This window comes from Leiobunum rupestre, chromosome 11 (genome assembly GCF_980474605.1).
Source record: "Leiobunum rupestre chromosome 11, qqLeiRupe1.1.hap1, whole genome shotgun sequence".
Classification (NCBI taxonomy): domain Eukaryota; kingdom Metazoa; phylum Arthropoda; class Arachnida; order Opiliones; family Sclerosomatidae; genus Leiobunum; species Leiobunum rupestre.
The window spans coordinates 19298476-19315567 of NC_143394.1; the positions used below are offsets into that span (position 1 = coordinate 19298476).

Here is a 17092-nt window from a genome sequence, read left to right on the forward strand (position 1 = left end):
TCCCCTTCCGACGGCAGCAGGCGCTAAAGCGTCTAACCAATGAAAAAATGTACGCAAGAAAATGCACTTCTGACTGGTTGCGTTCTCCTTGTGTGGGGTGCTGTGTTTGTTGCTCCTAACTGGCACACAAGTTACGAAACAGAAATATGAACAGAATGTTAATGAATGGCGCTTTGTCTGTTGGCAGCAAATGCACGACGAAGTGAGCGAAACGGAGAACATTCGCAAGAACCTGGCGACGGAGCGCATGATCATCGGAGGCTGCGACATTCTGCTCGACGTCAATCAAGTTTTCATTAGACAAGGTACTGAGGACTCTTCACTCTAAACCACCCCAACAGCGCTGTTAGTGAGGCCCACACGATAGCGAGCTAGGCTCGAGTAGTTTATAAGTAGTGTCTGTATGCCGTGTCTACAGAAATAAATATAGCCTTCGTTTTCACGTGATTAATCTGGCCTCATTTTCATCACCACACCTATACCGTTCTCGGACGCAAAGTTTAAAAGGCAGAAGATAGTCCTATAGCGGAAATAAGTTGGCTACACATTGATCTCCCTAAAATTCAAAGCAGTCTATAATTAAAGAAATTTTGGGTAAAGCGGGTAACACGAAACCCCCAAAAAGAATAAATAATTGAACAAAGGAATATAATAGACTTAAGTTATCGTGTGATAAAATACGCGAATAAGTAGATTAGTCCATAATTAAAAGGGATAAAATAGCTAAACCCTAAAGAAATTTGAAGGTATTTAAAAACTTACAAATAACTCGTACCAATAGGTCTTAATGTTTAGGCTTAGTTTCTCTTTTCGATATAGCAGTCGCCAGCCAGATTTCCGCACGGTACTGATGAGTTCCAAATAGAACGAAACCGGTCTACCGTTGGAATTTCTAGCTATTTTATTTAGTTTTTATGTAGTTTTTTACTCGAAGATCTATTTGATCCGAGATTCGCGTCTTTTTGTTTGCTCGAAGACCTATTGGTAGGAGTTATTTGTAAGTTTTTAAATATCTTCAAATTTCTTTAGGGTTTAGCTATTTTATCCCTTTTAATTATGGACTAATCTACTTATTCGCGTATTTTATCATCCTTTGCACAGTCCATAGGTGGTTTCTTCTAACTTTAGTTATCGTGTGCTCACGGAATAACTGTTTTGGGCAAAGTTAACAAATAGATTTTAGTATTTCTTTTAATTTTAAAGTAGTTAGTGCCCTTCGTAAGCGTAGTTAGTTAGCGCCAAAAATAAAAATTTAAAAACGTCCAAGTTAGCCTTCTGGATGGCGTGAACTCAAACAGAGTTTAAACGGGTTTTGAACTTGATAATTGCGATACAAAACTCTTGTTTTATTTCACGCCTAAAAGAATTAATATAATATTATTCCATAAGTAGGTGTTGTAAAACTGCTTCTAAAGCCGTTACAGAGCCGGGGTACGTTTTAATAAATACAGAAGTGGCGTATGGGTGAAGGTTGGTTTTTACAGTAATGGGAGTGTTATACTTATGCAATAATAGTACCATAGTCTTGCAAATACTTGAAGGCCTTACATCAACTTTGATGCACAGGCATTAATTTAAACAGAACATCCAATTAGTAAGTATTGGACTGGACACTTTAGCTCGTGGTTTTTCCAATAACTTCATATAATTTAAAACTAAAAATGATGCGTTATGAGTTCAAAGTCAAGCAGATATTAAATAATTTGCTTTTATATAACCTTATTTAGTTCATTCGTGTAACCAGAAGTATATAATATATTTCTGAGGTAGAAGTATCCATCTCTTTGCGTTGCTAATGATATTCGCTTTACGCACACACGTTTTCATCAGTGTCTTCTGATTTTTTATTTATCGTTTGAAAATCGCGTCCATTGAAAACTACCTCGAGCCTGCTAAGGGACATGTTTCAATTTTAAGAATTAGATGGATGAATACTTTCGTAGGAAATATTTTATAATCTTCTGGTGAAATTGAACTTCCCTCGAGTACTGACTAAATAACCCTATGTAGAGCGTAGAAAATAACCCTATCTAGAACTTATAAAATTACCCTATCTAGAATTTACCAAATAACCCTATCTAGAATTTACCAAATAACCCTATCTAGAATTTACCAAATAACCTTATCTAGAATTTACCAAATTACCCTATCTAGAATTTACCAAATAACCCTATCTAGAATTTACCAAATAACCCTATCTAGAATTTACCAAATAACCCTATCTAGAATTTACCAAAAAACCCTATCTATATTTGAAAAATAGCCCTATGTAGAGCGTACAAAATAACCATATCTAGAGCGTACACAATAATCCTATCTAGAGCTTAAAAATAACCCTATCTAGAGCTTATTAAAAAAAACCCTATCTAGGTCTTATAAAATAGCCCTATCTAGAATTAAACAATAACCCTATCAAGAATTATCCCAATAACACTATCTAGAATTTACCAAATAACCCTATCTAGACCTTACAAAATAGCCTTATCTAGAATTTATAAAATAGCCCTATGTAGAGCGTACACAATAAACCTATCTATAGCGATTTGGGTACATTTGATCGAATTTCATCGTCCGAACGGTGGTACAAATGTCCGAATGATCATTTTCCGAATGCCGGAAAACAGGATCGTATGTCCGAAAACGTATTTCATTTGCCCGAAATATTTATCACAACTTTTGTTGGTGATTTAGTCGTTCAATTTATGTTAACTTTACTGACGAATTTCATTTGTTCGAATAATCGTTTGTCTGTTTTCGAACATTAGGAATTGGTTGTTTTTTTTTTAAAATATTGTTAATATAAGAAAATAGTAACATTAACGTGAACCTAACCTAACCTAACCTAACATAACCTAACCTAACCTAAAATATCCACAACATTGATCGATATTAATACGAATATGGAGTAAAATATACAAAATATAGATATAGCAGCAATTAAGAAAAAACAACTTGAACAAACAACGATATTTACAATGTAGTTTTTTATTTTTTATTCTTGTACAGAAAAAAAATCCGGATCCAATAAAAACATCAATAAGAAATACTAATTTAGCGACAGAATTCGGACAAGTGATGCTACCGATTCGGACGAATGAAACAAACAAGTTATGCAATTCAAACAATTGAAAAATTTGTTATTTCGGCGGTTCGGACGAATGAAATTCGAACATTTGTTCCACCGTCCGGACGATTGAAATTCGAACAAATGTACCTTCCCCTCTATAGCTTAAAAATAACCCTATCTCGAGCTTATAAAATAACCATATCTAGAATTTACCAAATAACCTTAACTAGAGCTTAAAAATAACCCTATCTAGTTCTTATATAAAAACCCCTATCCAAAGCTTATAAAATAGCCCTATCTATAATTACCAAAAAAAACCCATATAGAATCTACCAAATAACCCTATATTTAATTTACCAAATAACCATATCTAGAATTTACCAAATAACCCTATCTAGAATTTAAAAAATAACCCTGTCTAGACCTTACAAAATAGCCCTATATAGAGCGTACAAAACAAGCATACTTGGCAAGAATGAAGCGAGGGTCCATTAGGCCGAATATTAAAACACAGTTGTATTTGGGAGCATTATGAATTGGCAAATACACGTAGCCCCGAGTGGGAAACGTATTTCAACCCACAACCAGAGGGTTATTTTTAGTCAGCTATTATCTGCGCAGACTGCCGACAACCACTTTTTAATTTCCCCTCGAACGTTGCGTAAGAAAACGGAAATTATCAAAGCCCACCAGTCACCGCTCCTTTTTATACATTTTAGTTCTCTCCATCTCTCCCTCTATCAAAAGCGCGCGACCTCCGTTGACGTCATCGCGAATAGATGACGTCATCGAGGTTAATAAATCGAGCCAGAGCGAAAAGGATTAAACGAAAACACCCCAAATTAGCTTATACAGACATCCTTCTCCGCGAGTCCCCCCCCCCCCCTGGCCAATCCTAATCGCAAATTAATGAGCGCCATCTTTGTTTGCTTTTGACTGCGCGTGGCTGTGATGACGGAAGGCAACGTGATTCAAGTTATCGGCGGAGACAAATCCAAATCATCACGAACCCGCATCGGGAACATGAAGAGTGATAAGGAGTTAGTACGTCAGTGTTTCCTCTTCACCAATCACATGCTGTTATGCACGCGCACATCGGCCGGGAAGCTCCATCTGGTGGAGGTTTGTTGACTCCTTTTTTCGGCACCATTTCTTCGCGGGCTTATGCGGTTTTAATCCTCGTCTACAGCCCGATCGTAGACGAGGTTTGAATCCCCTTTTCAATTCCACGATCACATCCTCGAATATTACCGATTTAAACATTACATTTAATTAAAATTTTCGATTTCAATCTAATTGCTTGTTTTCCGTAAATTTCTCTTTCTATTCGTTTGATGCGAAGCTGAAAATATCTCAAACTTTCCAGGGCACTGGCAAAATCCCTCTGAGCGAGGCGACGCTCATAGAAGACCCAAACGATCAATTTCAGTTCACGGTAGACGACGGAGGTATTTTCTTTTTATTTCAAATTTCCCGTCATTTCTAATTTTATTAAATAAACCCTAAACGTTAATTTCTAAATTTAAAATTACAATCTGAATTTTGTTTTGTTTTCGTAACAATAGAGGGCTCTGTGAGTTCGGTATCGAGCCAATCAAGCGGATTTAGCGAAACGACGAGCGTCGCGACATCTAGCGGCAGCGGTACGCAAAAAGACTATGGTGGTTTAGACTTCAAAATCATTGTGGATTCTAAAAGTGGTCCTCCCGCGATTATTCATTTGGTGGCGCCCACCATGCAAGAAAAAGCCGCTTGGACCAGTGACATTAGTCAGGTTAGAGCTCATTTTCTCTCCCTCGCCTCGAAATAACGAGGTCTCGCCTTCAACGGCGACATCCTCATCCCAAATACAGATCCCCCCATCTCCGAAACGTCATGGACGTGTTTAAAACTCCACAACGGTAAAACGCGTTCGTACACTACGAACACGCTTACCGCCAACGTTTCAGAGTTAATATAAACGTGGTATCCTTTAATTTCCATAAATACGATATGTCGTTTTAAAATAGTTTTAAAGTAATTAATCCGTCGCGCATTTATCCCCTCCTCTATGAAAACAAAATAAAAGCATGTCGCTTATTTATTCGCGCTATCGCAAACAACGAGTTATTGACAGTCGCAGGAAATATTTTCCACAAATAGGCCTTTAATAACGATTCCGTAAAGGTGGTCGCGGTTGGTTAGAGATTGCTATTTTTCTAGACCGCGCGCGTGTTGGGGGGTAGGGAGCTTCTCCTGGAAGCATCTGTTCCGGGCCCGCGAAGCCCAAAAATATTGATTTGTCGGTCCTTGCCAAAGAATACGATCGGAGCGCGGGAGACGACAATGATATTTCACCCCAAAAGTTTATTCCTCGATCACCCCATTTCTCCGTATTTTTATTGATATTTGGCTATTTAGGGATCCGTCGGGTGTCCTTTGCGCTCACGAAACGTCCCCCCCCCCCGTATTTTTGCTATATTTAGATACCTTCGATTATTTTTGGTTATCGTTTAGAGTTTTTTAGCGACCTTACGCTTATGGCAACTCGTGAACTCTACGTGGTAAGCCTCGTACGCGATTGACAATACGCGTTTCGGAGTTGTTCCACGTTTAGCGTCATAACTACGTGTTGCATTTTTAGCTAGGGTTGTAATTTTGACCCTGGAATGGTTCTAATGTTAGGGGTCATTATCGATATTGTTGTTTTACCATAGGTTGGAAAAGGTCGGTGTTACTTTAAGTTTATAACATATCTCTTACGAGAGATCTAGGCCATTAAAATTAAAATTAAAATTAAAATGATACAGATTCTAAAGATGTGAAATGTAAAAATTATATAGGGATATTCACCTATTTATAAACTAGATTTTCCCCATGAAATAGTATTCGAAAATCAATCAAATCAAACGAAATTTCAAAATAAACGTTTCAATCAAATTAGCTAGATTAATACTTATCTCGTAAGAGGTATATTACGTACTTTTGGTTTTTCATAAAAATTCCGGCTAGTGGGAAAAGTGGTAAATAATGGGGTATCTTAAATATTTCTTGTAAAAAGCAAAAAACAAGTAATTTGTTTGAAATTATCAAACTATTTTTTTGACAGTAGTAAAGTAATACTTTAATAATACAAAAAATAGTACAAAAAGTAAAAGTTGGAAAGCAATGCCTTTAATCTGAATGTTAAATATATAGTCCACCATTTTCGACAAAATTAGGATGTACCAGTTCCTGTAGAAGTGCTGTTACCGCAGCACACCGGTGTTCAGGGAGAAGTAGAACAACCATTATAGCTTAAATCTCGACCTCGAATGTTTTACTATAATTGTACATACACTATATCTAAATCTGACCTATTTTTGGTCAACCAGCGCCTGTAGAAGTGCTCTAACCGCAGCACACCGGTGTTCAGGGAGAAGTAGAACAACCATGATAGCTTAAATTTCGACCCCGAATGTTTTACTATAATTGTACATACACTATATCTAAATCTGACCTATTTGTGATCAACCAGCGTTAACGGGGTACGGTACGAGTGGGCTAATTTACGGTAGTTAAGTTTTCCAGCTAACAGCTCGTTTATGGATAAAAACTAACGCGCTAAGCCTAATTCGGTACTTACAGCTACCTATAAAAGAATCCGCCGACTCTACCGAGAAACGTAAGGCTCTATTTGACTCGTCTAGAGATACGGCGGATAAAATAGTGGGCATACGCGGAGATAACGCATATTTTATCAAGATAAATAAGGGGAGGAAAGCTCGGAGGATGGCCTTGAAGGCGACCTTTGACCTTTTAACACATCTTGGGCGGGGGGGGGGGGGCGTTCGCTGAATCTCTCTCTCTCTCTCTCTCTCTCTCTCTCTGTTTCCGTTCTGCGGAGAGTAGTGTATCGACAATGTTCATTTCAACGACCTCTTCCACGGCACGATGAGTGATTCGTCTTCCGTCACCATGCCGCAGTCAATTAGGTATTTAGCGCCTTCACTCGCGACTCTGTTAATTGCCGTTCATGTATCGTTTCTTTTTTACGCTGTCTTCTAGGAACGACCCTCGTCTCTTCAAAGACGACGTGGATATTCGATTTAGCAGAACTCTCAATTCTTGTAAACTTCCACAGGTGATCATTTTTTTTTACTTTGGTCATAAGGTATAGGGAAACCCGATATCGAGTTATTATAAACTCCGATATCAAGGTTTTATAAACTCGATATCAAGGTTTTTTTAACGCTGATATCAAGGTTTTTTTTCAACTCTGATATCAAGGATTTTAAACTCTGATATCAAGGATTTTAGTCTCTGATATCAAGGTTTTTTTAAACTCTGATATCAAGGTTTTTTCCACTCTGATATCAAGGATTTTAAACTTTGATATCAAGGATTTTAAACTTTGATATCAAGGATTTTAAACTCTGATATCAAGTTTTTTTTAAACTCAATATCAAGGTTTTTTAAACTCAATATTAAGGTTTTTTAAATTCAATATCAAGGTTTCTTAAACTCGATATCAATTTTTTATCAACTCGATATCAATTTTTTATAAACTCTGATATCAAGGTTTTATAAAGGTTTTGAAACTCGATATAAAGGTTTGTTTAACTCGATATCAAGGTTTTTTAAACTAAATATAAATACCAAAATTATTCATGAAGCTGAATCTACAAAAGGTTAATATTTGCATCTTAGTATAATTTTAGGCTTTTGTTATTTTATGATAACCGCAGACTCTAGACCAAATTAACGTATATCATAGATTGCGGCTTAGACCACGTGTTTTGATTATCGTACCCATAGCTTCTTTGACATGGTAGGCGTGGTCTAAATCGGAAGTTCTTCTGAGGTATCAGAGGCGTTTGAAGCGTTATTTTTGAAATTGATAATTTGCACCAAAATAACGCTCGTTGCAGCCTACTTCCAGGGGCTAGTAGGCCACACTTTGAATATCTCTGGCGCTCTTTTAATTCATCGTAGGAAAGAAACAGGCATACTTCTCAACTCATCCCTTACAACTCCTTAAAATTTTTGCATAACCTTTTGAAACACCCTGTATAGAAAAATTGCGTATTTTCACCATTGAATTGGGAAAAGTACCGAAACAAATTCTGAAATTTAGAGTCGGCGCACTCAGCCGTCAACTCTATCATTATACGGGTGGCGCCATCTATCACTTTCAAAGTACATTAGTACTATTAATTCAATTGTATAGTATATAGTTCCCGCCACTAACAGCGGATGGCGCCACCGACAAATGATAGAGTTCTCAATTTTGAAATATTTGTTTCGCGGAAGGCAGATTGAAATTGTCATTCTAGCGGTACTATTCCCAATTCAATGATTTTCACGCTAGGATTAGTGTTGGATGTTTGTAGGGTAAGTGTGATGTAGAATATTTTAATATCGCTTTAGATACGTTACGCCAGTCCCGAACGTTTGTTCGAACGCTTGACCGATTTGCGATTCTTAAGTATCGACTTCTTGAACACATTCCTCTTAACGTACCGCGTATTCACTGATGGGGTGACTGTCCTCGAAGCCCTGAAGAAGGTGCACTACAACCCCGAGCTGCAAGTCAACGCTATGGGATCGGCCCTGCACGACTCGACGGGGTGAGTGCCTCCATTCTCTTAACCTTAAACCCTCAGCGGGGCTATAATCCGCCTAGGGTGTTATTTTTAAGGGTGCAGCGCCTAATTAGAATTTTCGATGAAAATGATTGTAGGAGCGAGATCTCACCGTATTTTGCGAGGTACCCAAAACTGCATTTTATGAAATTATTTTAAAAAAAATTTACTTTATGGTAGCAATAGAATGATTCAATTTTTTTTGAAGTATTTCTAATAATATTAGAATATTTAAGATCCAATAGATGGCGCATTGCAGTGTACAGCCTTTACTCACAAGGAGACGACCCGAGGTGATAATCACCGATTTTGTTCAAAGTCGGGTATAATGTACTCCTCCATGTAACTTGAAAAACCTGCAAAGGAAAAGTTGCGACGGGCTTTCGTTTTGCCATAGCAACCGAAAATGTTTTTGACAACATGATTTGAAATTATTTCCATTGAAAATAACATGGGAATCTGAAGGATTTTAATTGACCAAATTGCATTTAAACTTGATTAAATATAATTTGTAAAATCAATTTAAATGTATTTTTAACGTTTTTGAAATTTTAAAATTTTTTCATTTTGTAAAAGGTTTCACAGGGGACCCTTTAAATCCTTCAGATTCCCATGTTATTTTCAATGGAAAAATCCCAAATCCTGTTGTCAAAAATGTTTTCGGTTGCCATGGCAAAACGAAAGCCCGTCGCAACTTTTCCCTTGCAGGTTTTTTAAAGTACATGTGGTTTTTACTATACCCGAGTTTGAACAAAATCGGTGATTATCACCTCGGGTCGTCTCCTTGTCAGTCTAGTATAATTTTCGGGCTAAAATTCATAGTTAGATACAAAATAGTGTTTTTCCCTCCCGGGAGCGTGCCGATTTCTCCGTAAAGAGCTCCAAGCTTACGAGATATTTTTCCTACCGCCGTTTTCAAAATTTCAACGAGCCAACGTTCATCCGAACTCACTAGGCAATTTCAACAACCCTTGAAAATTTACAAACGCGAACCTCTGCAAGTGGCTGCGTGGAACGTCATACTGACAGAAAATATTTATGGTCATCGTTTTCTGCTAATCTTTTAATTCGATCGCCCTGATTAATTTGGGCAGTTTAGCTAAAGCAGCTTAAAGACTTTTCTACTAACCAAAGCGGAGTGTAATTTTGAACGGGTGTTGAAATTCGTTCTTCGAATGAGTCGGCGGTCTTTGTTTCCAGTTCATTGGACGAAATATCGGGAGAAGCGCCTCGCGTGGGCGAATTGGGTCTTTTGGTGGCCGATTACGACTACGGGCGTCGCATCAGCGCCAGCAGCATGATGTCGGACATCAGCGACGGGCACCGGGACTCCGTCGTGTCCACGCAGAGCGGCTCCACCGAATCGTGGACTCTGCAACACTTCCAACAGAGCCAACTGATGCAGAACAGTAGGAACCAACATTGGAGACTCAGTTATCGCAAATGTAAGCCTAACCACCATCCTCCGTTCAGATTTCTTTCAAATTTCGAAGGACGCGTTTTACTCTCATTATTTACAGACGATTTCCAAATAGAAATCGTCTTCCGTCTCGACCCTTTCGCGGCTACCTTCGAATTCGATGCGCACTCGTTTCTTACCTCGGTTCGTTTCCAATAAATTTGCTTAGGGCGAAGCTAACTTTGGGTAGGGCTTAGTCGAAGATAACGCTCTTAAGCAGCCCTCGTTTTTAGCAGGAGCTTTGGAACGTGAAACGGACGAAACGCGCGGATTGACGAAGTGCCTTGAACGGAGCCCGATCTTTATTTAGAAATCGTTCCCTTTGCGGCCTTTTTTCGAAACCTTTTTGAAACGAACAGTCAAAGGCTTGATAACGCATGGCCTTTAAACCTTTCTCTCTGATGAAAAATTTAACTTTCTTTTTATATTCAACCTTTTTTTAGTAAGAAATTTGTGACAATTTTGATCTTTTCATGATACATCTCTATATATTTTTGTAATCCAATTGGGTTTGGGTGATATCGCTCTAACTCTGTTTCCAATACGAGCTCTATTTACTGTATTACTTTTCTAACCACGATGGTAAATCCTCCTTGGGTGGGCCACAAATGTATTTGCAGTCGAGGACGAGCAGCAGGCGTTGAGTTCGAAGCGTGTCCGAGCTCCCTCCTGCCCCAGCCCCGAACCCCTGGCCATCCCCGTCCCGCCTCCGCCGACCCCGGAGCCTCCCAGCGCCGCCCACGGCCCCGCCACCATCCCCGAAGAGATCCTGCTGCCCAGCACTCCGACCACTCTGCGACAAGACTCCACGTCTTCGTACGCGTCCTCGACCGGCGCCAGTTCTTCGGGCGCCGAGGACAACAACGGCTCCCGGCTGGAGGTGCCCGCCGACAAGGTCCGGTCCTCGCATTCCTCGGACACCTTGATGGCCGAAGCCAGCGGACCCAGCACCCCGACCAATCTCAGCACCACCGCCAGCACCGTCACCCTAGTGGGAAGCGTGGGCAGCTCCGATTCGCCTAAGCACAGCCCCAGCAGGTACGCTTTCTAGCCGCCAAAGGCCAAAGTAAATGAACCGCGCTAATCCTTCTCATCACCCACGCGTTTCGCGTCCTCTTTACACGCGCTCGTTTCTCGGTGGCATCCGTTCTTCGCCGCTGAGTGTCGTTTCCCATGAATCTCTTCGAATCTCGCTACTTGGAAAAGTATACGTGGAAATTATTCGCTTCACCGCTCATTTAAGCCACCAGTTCTCATGGCTAGTTTATCTCAATTTTTTTGAGGTCTAGTGTAACCGTAGCTATATTGTAAATACATTTTTCTGGGTAACTTAAGAGTGTAACGTTAATGCTCTGTGGAAAAATTATCTATTTTTTAAATTGTATTAGCCAAGCTAATTTGATGCAACTGGTGATTATAATCCTACGCCGTAAAAGGCATTTCAAAGAAATCATACACGACTGTCTTAACAGTACATAGAGAAAACATAAGCATAGAGAAATTGGTCATGTTCAGTGGTATTAGCGCAAAATCTGTATTTGACGTTTCATGGATATTATCGAGGTGCCTATTTACACTGATTGCTCATACTTTCCATCAAAGAGAGTAACTGCAAATGCTCTAAATACACCGATGCAGCAGGGGCGTAGGAACCGGGAGGGGCAGCGGAGGCAATGCCCCTCCCTAGAATTATGATGGGAGGGGCAACTAATGTTATTGCCCCCTCCAATATTTTGGTCAGTTGAAATTTCCAAAAGGCTCAAATTATAATATTAAAAGCATATACAGTTTATAGAACCTCAACTGTGTTTAAATTTCAGTCTTTTCCCGCCAATTTACATAGTAGTAAACAGTACACATGCATTCGGAGAAGCTACACCCCATTAAAAATTCAAAACCATTCTCCAGACTACTTTTCGTTTATCTTTGCCCCCTCCAACTTCTAGAACGTTCCTTCGCCCCTGCGATGCAGTGTACAGTGCCACCACCCTTGTCTCTTGATGACTTAGGCCTAAAGTGGTGACATGGGTATTAGTCCAGCTGATTATTGTTATTTATTTATTTTTAAACCTAGGATGTAAATCGTGTATACTCAAGCGAACAATTTCCACTTGATAAGATGGTTTCGTGATAATTGGATTACCGCGTTCATTTACTAGAGAGTATATTGATTTAATTTGGTACCTACGTAATTTGGAAATAAAAAGCTTAGCTTCAATTGAACCTCCATCCCGCGAAATGAAGATCCCAATTGAAATTGACTGAATTAAGCTTTTCCACGACGGCTATTTCGTCGAGTGGCCAAAGCTCTCGAGCTCAAATTCCAATTGACTTCTTCCTCTCCCAGCTTGCTTCGAAAATCGTTCTAGTTCGCGTCAGCCTGATCAATATTAAGAGTAGAATTGTTTGTAAGACGGCGACCCGACCGTAATTTTCTGCCTGGCAATTTTCAGGAAAACTGCTCCGCAGTGCCTTCCGAGCGAACATCCGGCTGAGCCGCTGGCGTCGTCCGAAACTCCGCCCCCGACTCCTCCCTTACCCAACTCACCGCCTTCCACCTTTATGGGCACGCCTCCTTCGGCGATTCGGGCGCTGGCCGAAAAAAGGTCGGTGCTTCCGGCACCAATGCACCCGAGCCAGTCGGCGCCAAACGTCATGTGCTACCTGCGAGTCAGGGGAGGTCAGTGCAACCATTGTGCCTTTCACATAAGATGGTGTGTCCAGTATTCGCTGTATCAAAAGCTGCCTGTCTCTATCATATATCGGTATGGTGTTTCGGAATCGTGCCACTAGTTGCCGATAGATGGCGTTGCGCGCCTTTTACCTTCAATGGCGGATCGGAGCCGTTTTGTTTTTATACTCACTCACCGTTTATTTTTACGCTCGTTTCTATTGATGTGTATCTCTCTCTTTGCATCCGTTTCTCTGACATTTATTCTAGTTCGAATAGTAGCTCTTGTATTTTCGTTACATATTTTCTCTATTGCGTGTTTATGGCGTGTTATTTTTCAAAGCACGTGTTTCTTTTACGCACACTGTATTTTATTCACTTGATGACGAGAGTCTCGTAAACACACCGACAGAGTATTAAATTTGCCAGGTCTGTCACGTTATTAAAAGAAGTGTTTCGCGGATTTCTAACGCGTAAAATGTGTTCATTATTTTGCAAAGTTCTTCGATGGTAACTTATTTCGTGTTCATATTTCGTTGTTTATTATCATAATTATTTTACACGTAGTGAAGATTATAATTTTTCTTTTGCCTGAATTTGCTACTGGAAGTAATCTACGACAAAATATACCCACCAGGGGTCGTGTTCACTTCCATTTTATCAAGCCTATTTATTTAGAGAGGTTAAGCGATTTAGTACCGATACGGCTACGACGAGTCTTAGAACGTGCACTTAATTTCTGAACCTCTCTATTTATGTTGTTAAAGTTACTTGTCTTTAATAAGGGATATAATGTGAAAAACGACCACAACACCCCGTAAGTGGAGCGGACGACATGCCTTACTCGTGGCTGTCATGTTAAACCCTAAATACTTGGTTGTCTAAAGCCCTGGAGACCAGGAGATCCGTTATAGAACAATTTGAAAGCGTCAACGGGATGGCAGTGATGGAGTCGGGGTTAACACGGAAGGGGGTAGACATTCTCCAACTGTTGTTCTCACCCCTTTGTCCGACCCCATTCACAGGCTGGAATCACCGTAAACGCTTTTCCCACGCTTAGGCGTAGTTGACACCATTTTATGAGGAATTGAATATCTTTTTATGTCCCTTATTCGGTCCACGGACCTTTTTGGTGAAAACAAGAACGCATTCAGGTACCTTCGAGAATGCGGAAGCAAACCCCAGCGTGGTATACTTTGTAGCGAAAGTAATGATTTTGTCCCATATTCTTAGGTTCCCGAATGCATTCTTGGTGAAAGTGTATTCTTGACAAGTTCACTTTAAAATATCTGTTGGAGTGTTTAATAACGATACAGTGTCAATGTCGTGATTATACTTGGCGTGTCTCTGCTCCATTAATGGCTCCTGGTTCAGATTCAATGGAGATTCCGTGTGATATTTTTAGCGGGAGGTAAGCGTGGTAGTAGCGACACGGAATGCACCAGTCAATCCACGACTCCCAGGAGCAGTTTCCAAACCGAATCGACCATCCTCTCCACTCCGCGAAGCAGTTTCCAGTACCCAGACTCGCCTCAACACAGTAGCAAAGCCGGCGTTGTCGTTACCTCTTCCAGGGCTTCCACCAGGAGGTAGGCTGGAGACAACGCGCGTTATGACCAAGGCCCGTGCGTACTCTGACCAAAGGCTGCGAATAGTCTTAGTCGATAGCTACGCCGCAAAATTTTTGTTTTGAAAACGAAAACATTTGAGAGAGTTGGCCGTTTTCGGTCTATCAAAATCTGGCAGCCTTGCCTGCCTTCCGGCCTGTATCTCCATACCGAACATGGCCGACGATTTCGCCGCCGAGAATATTTTACTAAACTGATCGGCGGCGTTTTGACCGTGATTTTGAATTATCGACTAGGACTATTAAGTTTAGGCGCCACTCCTTGTCCTCGAAATGGGATTAACCAGAACTCTCACGGACAATTTCAGCAACTCGTGAATTTTGTTAAGAATTTTTTTCTCACTTTTTAACCAGTGGCGAAGTGAAATACCACGTTATTTCATCCTTATAGACCTAGACGCTACTACGCCATTCTCTGTATTTAGCGATAATTTAGAACAATTTTCAGCTATTTTTTGTCGTCTGAGAAACGTTTGCCAGCAATGTTTCTCCAAATTGACGGGTATCCTTGGAACCCCCGACTGCTCGTGTCAATTTTTCACGAGGGTCACTGACGCGTTGGCGACTGAAAATTAAATAAATATACAGAAACGACAGGAAGAGCAAATAGTTTATGACATATTTGGACATTTTCTAAAACGTTTTCATTTAAATTGGAGGTCCTGGTGACCCTCGACCCCTCTTGGAATTATTAATTTATGACCCCCGGACTGCCTCTAATTGCAAGTCGAAAATGTATTCTAAGTTGGACGCCTTTTTGAATCTGTTATTTTGCATTGACAAAGAATATCATGTCTGTACAAGGCTCATAAAATTCAAATCATAATCATTCGTTAAAATGTTTTAAATTATGTTATTTGACATGGTTACGATATCTTTAGGATCCAGTAGATATCAAACGCAGGATATTCAATATCCGGAGGATGTTATAGGGACATACTAGAGTTATTAAAAATAGCCTTTTCATAAACAGTTTAATTTTAAAAATGTATGTCCTAAACGTTTATGTATGACCTTAAAATATCTTCCGGATATTTAATATTCTGCGTTTCGATATCTACTGGATCTCCATTCCTATGATATCTGGATATCTAGTGAATATCTAATTTACATCAAACCTGGATATATGAATATCCTAAAGGTATCATATCAATTTTGTTTTCTGGGCATTTCTTTCAATCATGTAACTTCACTAAGCCTTTGCCTTTTTCGTCTGCTTTTACCAAAGCCAGAATCCCGAGGTCCCAATGTTCCTAACGTCAAAGAAAATTTTCAAATGTAGCGTGGACATAAGCGTTAACGCATTTTCATGAGTTGCTGAAACTGTTCAATACTAGAGCGATTTTCGAAGGTTCTGATTTGAAATGTTTTAACAGAAGAAATATTTAAATGTATAGTCTATGCTTTTTCATAACTTTCAAATCGAGGTAAAACGAACTAAGTTAAAATTTCTAAAAGGCTATATTTTTTTGGGGTATCTAGAACTACCCACATATTTTTTTTATATAAAAGTGTAAAAATCCACGGTCATTTTGAGCAGTTCAAAAACAATACTTAAAACTTGCTCTGTATTCTATGAGAACTATTTTCTCCTGTTGTCGAAGAAAAATATATTTCCAAGTACTTTTTTGGAGCTCTGCTCATTTTCGTCTGAAGTGAGAGACAGACAAGCTTACCGACGACATTGTTGCTGCTAACAGGGTTACCAAACCATGAACATTTAGACTGAAATGAAAAAGCACGGGTCTTCGTGAAATTATAAAGTCTGTACTTGTTATAACTTGTTGAGCAATTCTTACCCTTAGATCGAGCACTACATCGGCGGCGGCGGCCTTCGCTGCTGCAACGGCTGGTTCCAGCAATCCTCTGGAACCTCAGTCTCAACCGCAGTCTAGAGCTGGCAGTCGTTTACCTAGTGCTGGTAGGTTAATATAGATTAGGTGCCTCAATTTTAGAAAAAAACATGAAGAAGCAGCGAATGGGTGCGAAGTTCTATGTCACCAGTGATCAACTAAAAGATTGGTTCAAAAGCTTTGGCGCCATCACTTTGCGATAAACGCAACTATTGCAAAATAAGTATTTACTTGTCTCCACCACGTAGAGATGGCGTCGAGTTAGATTGAACCCCTCTTTTGGGTTGGGACTTCAGAAAAGCTGATGTGACAGAACTACCCATCGGTTCGCAACTTCCGCGTACTTTATTTCTCCAAGCCTCAATTTTGACTACTTCCGCGTAAACTTATCAGTGGGAGCCGATCTAAAAATCCCCAACGCAGCCAAAGCCAAACGAGAATCCATGATCAGTACGGCGGCGACCATGCGGGTTTTAAATGTCCTCAGACACTGGGTTTCCAAACATTCTCAAGTAAGGGACCAACAACAACCATACTTTTACCTTACGACGTTTGTCGAGATTCTATTTCAACCATGCAGGACTTTGAAAGCGACACCAAGCTATTCCACCTAACTAACGAGTTCTTAGAGGATTTGGTCCACAACACCAGCCTCTTACCGGCGGAGCACAAAGCGGCAGCACAGCTACTGCAGATGATAGGCAAGCAAGATCAAGACAAAAAGGTGGATCTGGACACCCTCTTAGCGCAACCCATGGTACATTTCCCCACTTTTAACCGAATCACTTCCAATCAATTAATTGCGTTCACTT

General features: G+C 40.0%; 1 protein-coding gene across 4 annotated transcripts in view; it reads left to right on the forward strand.

The window, feature by feature from the left end:
- Nucleotides 1–17092, forward strand: part of LOC149921937 (ras-specific guanine nucleotide-releasing factor 2-like) — a 108047-nt gene that overhangs the window by 79361 nt on the left and 11594 nt on the right. For 2 of the 4 annotated variants that reach the window (XM_090164067.1, XM_090164068.1), the window contains exons 10-23: nt 188–305; nt 4029–4189; nt 4410–4515; nt 4633–4841; nt 6938–7020; nt 7094–7169; nt 8456–8655; nt 9871–10115; nt 10750–11167; nt 12583–12809; nt 14206–14389; nt 16233–16348; nt 16674–16792; nt 16861–17037. In XM_090164067.1, coding sequence (XP_090020193.1) covers nt 188–305; nt 4029–4189; nt 4410–4515; nt 4633–4841; nt 6938–7020; nt 7094–7169; nt 8456–8655; nt 9871–10115; nt 10750–11167; nt 12583–12809; nt 14206–14389; nt 16233–16348; nt 16674–16792; nt 16861–17037 — 2439 coding nt within the window. The remainder of the gene's footprint in view (nt 1–187; nt 306–4028; nt 4190–4409; nt 4516–4632; nt 4842–6937; nt 7021–7093; nt 7170–8455; nt 8656–9870; nt 10116–10749; nt 11168–12582; nt 12810–14205; nt 14390–16232; nt 16349–16673; nt 16793–16860; nt 17038–17092) is intronic. The other 2 variants (XM_090164069.1, XM_090164070.1) reach the window with 2 other exon arrangements.